Raw genomic sequence first — 6,066 nt, forward strand, 5'->3', positions numbered from 1 at the left:
CGGCGGGCGCGGAAGCCCGGGCCCTGCAGCCTGCGAGCGCCCACAGGCGGCCCGGGTCCTCCCGCCGCCCGCCCCGCCGTCCCCGCTTCCCGCGGCCGGTACCTTCAGTGCGCGCAGAGCCGGGAGAGCCGCGCCCGCCTCGCCGCCGTCGCCTCAAACTCCCCAAAGTTGAGCCGGCGAGAGGCTGCCGCCCGCCGGAGCGCGAGGGAGAGCGCAGCCCGGGCCGGGGGACCTGCGGAGGGACGGACAGACGGACGCACGGACCTGAAGACCCCGCCGTCGGAGGCCTGTCCGGAGCGCCTGACGCGTCCCAGCGCCCGAGTCCTCGGCTAGACGATGGCTTGCTAAGTATTTCCGTTTAATTGTTTATAGGATGCTGCTGTGTATTTTTGTGTCCGTGGAGGGAGTTAAGGCAGAATGCATTCATTTTCTTAAACGTTGAGTTTCCGATGGCCAGAGGGTTGCATGGAGAGGATGTGCCTGTAAATTTCTGTAGGTAAGAAGGAACCTGGTGGGGAGGGGCGCGGAAATGCATTGAACAGGTTTCCTTTTAAAATGCAGCGTAGAACTCCTCTGTGCGAAATTAGACCCATTTCCAAAGTTAATTGGAAAGAAAGTAAATACGGTATGACTCTAAAGGGCTGGCTCACTAGTGGTAGTTAACTCATGCTTTTCCTCCCTTTTTTAATACTACTGCCAGATGGATGGGAGGCTGAGCTGGTGAAAAGCGCCTGGAGGAGACTCAGAGGCGACCATAATGTCGTTACGGTTACACGCACTGCCTGGAGTTGTCAGACCAGGTTGCAAAGAGCTGCTGTGTTTGTTGGTGATCTCAGTGGCCATGAGCCCTGGCGCCTTGGGACTGTGCCCCACGGCCTGCATCTGTGCCACCGACATCGTCAGCTGCACCAACAAAAACCTGTCCAAGGTGCCCGGGAACCTTTTCAGACTGATCAAAAGACTGGATCTGAGTTATAACAGGATTGGGCTTCTGGATTCCGAGTGGATCCCGGTATCATTTGTCAACCTGAACACTCTAATTATTCGGCACAACAATATCACCAGCATTTCCACAGGCAGTTTTTCCACAGCTCCAAATCTCAAGTGTCTAGACTTGTCATCCAATAGGCTGAAGACGGTGAAAAGTGCCGTGTTCCAAGAGCTGAAGGTTCTGGAAGTGCTTCTGCTTTACAACAACCACATTTCCCACCTGGATCCTTCTGCCTTTGGAGGGCTCACCGGGTTGCAGAAACTCTATTTAAGTGGAAACTTCCTCACACAGTTTCCTATGGATTTGTATGTTGGAAGGTTCAAGCTGGCAGAACTGACATTTTTAGATGTTTCTTATAATCGGATCCCTTCCATACCAATGCACCACATAAATTTAGTGCCAGGAAAACAGTTGAGAGGCATCTACCTTCATGGAAACCCATTTGTCTGTGACTGTTCCCTGTATGCCTTGCTGATCTTTTGGTACCGTAGGCACTTTAGCTCAGTGATGGATTTTAAGAATGATTACTCCTGTCGCCTGTGGTCTGACTCTAGGCACTCCCGTCAGCTGTTCCTGCTCCAGGACAGTTTTATGAATTGTTCGGATAGCATCATCAATGGTTCTTTCCATGCACTTGGCTTTATTCACGAGGCTCAGGTGGGGGAAAGGCTGATCGTCCACTGTGACAGCAAAACTGGTAATGGAAATACGGATTTCGTCTGGGTTGGTCCGGATAACAGACTGCTGGAGCCAGATAAAGAGATGGAAAATTTCCGTGTGTTTTACAATGGAAGTCTGGTTATAGAAAGCCCTCGTTTTGAGGATGCTGGAGTTTATTCTTGTATTGCAATGAATAGGCAACGCCTGTTAAATGAAACTGTGGATGTCACAATAAATGTGAGCAATTTCACTGTAAACAAGTCCCATGCTCATGAGGCGTTCAACACAGCTTTTACCACCCTGGCTGCCTGTGTGGCCAGTATAGTGTTGGTACTTCTGTATCTCTATCTGACACCGTGCCCCTGCAAATGTAAAGCCAGGAGACAGAAAACTGTGTTGAACCAAAGCAATGTTCATTCGTCTATTCTCAGTCCCGGCCCCGCTAGCGATGCCTCCGCTGATGATCGGAAGGCAGGTAAAAGAGTGGTATTCTTGGAACCCCTGAAGGGTCCTGCTGCAGGGCAGAATGGGAAAGTCAAGGCCTTTCCCAGCGAGACGGTTATAGCTGAGGGTATCTTAAAGTCCACCAGGGCAAAATCTGATTCAGATTCAATCAATTCTGTGTTCTCAGACACACCCTTTGTGGCATCCACCTAATCGTGTGCCTGTATGTGTATGATAGCGTGATTTAATCTCTCTCCATTTAACTTTGTGTGGTCCACAAAATAAATAGCAAGACAGAAATTGTGTTGCTTTGTCTTTTGAGCTAAAACCAAATGGTGTCTTAAGATGGTTGCTAGGAAGTAAAGCAAAGCACATTGGCTCTTCAGTGTGTTGGAGACAGATGAGGTTGTTTTTGAAAGTTTAAGTTCTAGATAACAGCATCTTAGCCTTCAGCATCACTGATGTTTCCAAAGCTGGTCTGAAGGTGGTATGGCCAACATTATTCCTTTATTTAGTTATCTTAAAGGAAAAAGGAAACTATGTATTAGTATTCTTTAAAAATAGACTCTGCTAACTTACTAGGACCAAAGTTGAGTTATTTTTAAAGGAAAGCATTGGTGACTTATTTCATTTTTAAAAGATGTAGAAAAGGGCATAAAGTTAGTTTGGGGGTTATTCAGCCAAAATCATCATTCAGATCAGAATGGACAAACTATTGATAACATTACTGGGTAATGCTCCATCCTACACGGCATGAAATTAGTTCAAGAAAGGTGCAGTTGTTTGGCTATCTTTGTTCTGCACTGTCTTCTGTGCTGTATCCCGGCACGGAAGACCTCGCTGAAAAATGAAAGGCGTCATTATGTGTTGCCAAGAATGTGTGCCAGTACCAAAATGTCTGAGTAACTTCTTAAACCTTTGTTGTAGCGGACTAAAATGTGTCCATATGTTTGTGTGTATGTAAATTTTAGTTATATGAAAGACTAAATAGACCCAAAAGTATTGTGCTTTAGACATTTAAATTAATGTAAATATATGTGCTCTGTGACTTGATGTTTTGCTTTATTTACCTATTTACAAATGTAAATCTAAGATGTCTTATGTGACTAGATTGTGCTATTTTGTGTAAAGCAACATCTATGGCAAATGTCTCTTCAAAATTCTTGTTAGAATAGAGACTATTTTAGAGGGAGAAAAGGCTTTCGTGTTCTAAACAGATTTTTACTCCCTGCATCACATGCATCCCACCAGGTTTGAAAGACACTTCAATTTTAGTTTGATAACAAGTGAGCACCTGGGAATCATCTGTATTATTGCCATATTATTGCCATATCTGCCAAGAGGAAATCACATGTCCTCTCTGAAACCAGAATGAGGAGGGGTTCAGAGCAAGTGATGCTTCAAGTTCCTTCCCATGCTAGAATCGATCTAAGCCCCAGCACAGAGTCACACTGGCTTTCTATACCTGAACCACATACTGAGGGGATACGGGGAGGAGGTTGGGCTGAACTAGCAGAGTACCTTATAGCTCACAGGTGTTACTGACCAGGCATGAAGGAATCCCAGAGAGAGTCACACCTTGTCTAAGGCCAGACAGTGAATTAGTGACTGGACAGAAGGAAACCCAGCTCAACATTTTTCCTGGAGAAGATAAGAGGTCCAAAAGAATGGCTTACCTCGAACACCCCAGGGCATAGAGACAGGAGGAGGTCAGAAGAGGGGTCAGCAAAAGGCAAAGGAGAAGCAAACGTGCAACAGTGTCACATTATGGAGAACTGACGAGGATAGAAGGTAAACTGACAGACAATGGTGGTTTACTGGGACTCCTGTCAGGAACAATAGTGGACACATGGCAACCACTCCTAAGTACCATCCAGGAGTCTCTGTGCAGACTGACCAGCAGAAGGTTAAGGAACAAGTAGTCAGGAAATGACGCTTGGGGAGTAGGATGCAGAATTACAACTCGGTAATACGACTGCCCTGCTTCTTAAACACCTCATCCTTTAGAGGAGATCCAGAGCCAGGTGTTACAAGCAAGCATTTTGTTCTAGTTACAGCCATCCAGATAATTAGAAGATAGATGTATGACCATGGAAATCATCCCTTCTTCCTTCATATTTAGAGAATCCCAGACTCAGGATGATTAGTTTAGGATCTCAGCTGGAATAGACATAAAGAAAAGCTTAAAAGATGTTAGACGTTGGGAAGGGGGCCTTCAGGGCCATGAACATGTTGACTTTGGCAGTATGACAGATCTGCAGGGAAACTGCAGAGGGTCCGGAAACGGCATCTCCTCTGGATGAGATAGCTAAGACCTTCCCAGCCCTTGATCCTAGGAAATGAGTGTTGTGTGCGCCAGGGAAACAGGGTCAGTGCAGGGAATAAGGTGGTAATAGAGTTCAGTCATGACTGGTTCTAGTGCCCAGATTTTGTAAAGGCCAGGATGCACTGAGATGGAAATGGAGGTACTTATAATCAACAGAAATCAAAACAAAAGAATCTTGACTATTTAAAATTCTTGTTTTTGAACAAAAATAAGAAACACAGACATGGAGATGAAGCATGGAACTGAATGTTGTGGTGTGGGATTCTGTGTGTTTAGTCATATACATTTTTTAGTAGGAGCCTGATCTCATGTATTTTAAATATAGAAACAAAATTAATGTGTGCTTTATACATTTGTCTCACTTGAAACTTTTATATAATTTTCCTTCCAAGTAATAACCTGGACTTATGTAATTGGGTTATTCTTTGAAGCCACTCAGTGTTTCTCCTTACATAGTGGGGAGGTGGAGACTCACTAGAGAAATCAAATAACAGTCACAGATGGGAACTTTTATTTTTTAATCTTATTTTTATTGTTTAATTAGGTAAACCTTTGTATATGTGAGTACAGGGGCCCATGGAGGTCAGAGGTGTTGAATCCCCTGGAGTTAGAGTTACAGGCAGTTGTGAGCAGCCTGATGTGGGTGCTGGGAACCGAACTCTGGTCCTCTGCTCTTAACTGCTGATCAATGTTTCCAGTCCTGATGTGAAATTTTCCTGGGCTTAGAGCATGTTTTCATTTGAAAGGGAGATACCAGGTCTGCTATGTCTGTGTGTGTATAAAATAATTATAATTAACTGTGAGTTAAAACTTTTAGGGGCTGGGGGATGAACAGCTTAGTGAGTAACAACATTTGCCTGCAAGCCTGGTACACCAAGTTGAGAACCCCTGAGCCTAGGTATAAGGCCAGACACAGCAGCCAGGCATCTACAATCCCAGCACATCCTTAGGGGAGAGCTGAGAGGTAGACAGGAGACTCTCCAGAAGCATGCCTAGCTTATGCATTGGCAAAGAGACTCTTCTCAAACAAGGTAGCTAGGTGAGGACCCATGTCAAAAGGCTATCCTCTGACTCCTACACACCCAGCATCTGCTCCGGTATGCGTCCTCCCGTCCTCTCCCCTCCACACAAACAAACTCACACACATTCATGGTTTTTTAAAATGCACACTTTGAAGCTTGGCATCCTGAAGGGATGGCCTAAAAGACTAAGTTATCCAGGCTTGGCTTCTGCTCTGCTCCTCACTGCTGCCCCAGACTCATTTCAACACATTTATCTCTAGTTTTGTTTGAAGAAGCATAAACAAATGAATTTTATTTTTCTAAATATACTTTTTTTTCCCATTTATTAATCAGAAAAAGACATAGGTGAAACCTATGAGGGTGGGACATGAGAGCAAGGGCAGATGCACTCTGAGTACAAGCACAGTTAAGACGGTTGGAGAATCCTGCTAAGCACTGTTAAAACAGGATGCAGCCAGAGCATCCTCGGCACCAAAGCCCTTTCTTTGCCACAGCCACGGCTGATTCCTGCCACCTTCCAGTGGCAGCTGTCTTACCAAGTGGCCAAGCAGTATGTCTGTAGCCAGGCTTTTCAATACACTCAGGGTTTCCAATCTCCTAACCCAAGATCCCAATTCAGGAAG

The 6,066-nt window shown here is 45.3% G+C and overlaps 1 protein-coding gene and 1 long non-coding RNA gene across 3 annotated transcripts in view; one reads left to right on the top strand and one right to left on the bottom strand.

Moving 5' to 3' along the window:
• Positions 1–234, bottom strand: part of LOC115071718 — a 30,343-nt gene extending 30,109 nt beyond the window's left edge. Inside the window, exon 1 of the long non-coding RNA XR_003850805.1 lies at positions 103–234. This is a non-coding gene — a long non-coding RNA (uncharacterized LOC115071718). The remainder of the gene's footprint in view (positions 1–102) is intronic.
• On the top strand, positions 7–3,148 carry Amigo2 (adhesion molecule with Ig like domain 2). Of its 2 annotated transcripts, none has more exons than XM_008841305.3 (2): positions 7–496; positions 701–3,148. In XM_008841305.3, exon 2 carries the CDS (start codon positions 758–760, stop codon positions 2,306–2,308), a length of 1,551 nt encoding a protein of 516 aa, XP_008839527.1. In that variant the 5' UTR covers positions 7–496; positions 701–757; the 3' UTR covers positions 2,309–3,148. The 2 variants fall into 2 exon arrangements, with proteins under 2 accessions (XP_008839527.1, XP_008839526.1); XM_008841304.3 differs by having other exon boundaries at positions 7–348.
• Positions 3,149–6,066: the final 2,918 nt, after the last annotated feature.

This window comes from Nannospalax galili, unplaced genomic scaffold (genome assembly GCF_000622305.1).
Source record: "Nannospalax galili isolate Female #2095 unplaced genomic scaffold, S.galili_v1.0 scaffold841, whole genome shotgun sequence".
Classification (NCBI taxonomy): Eukaryota; Metazoa; Chordata; class Mammalia; order Rodentia; family Spalacidae; genus Nannospalax; species Nannospalax galili.

Bases quoted from the DNA above. Each gene is read 5' to 3' on its own strand.
- Amigo2 (XM_008841305.3), top strand. From the start codon at position 758: ATGTCGTTACGGTTACACGCACTGCCTGGAGTTGTCAGACCAGGTTGC.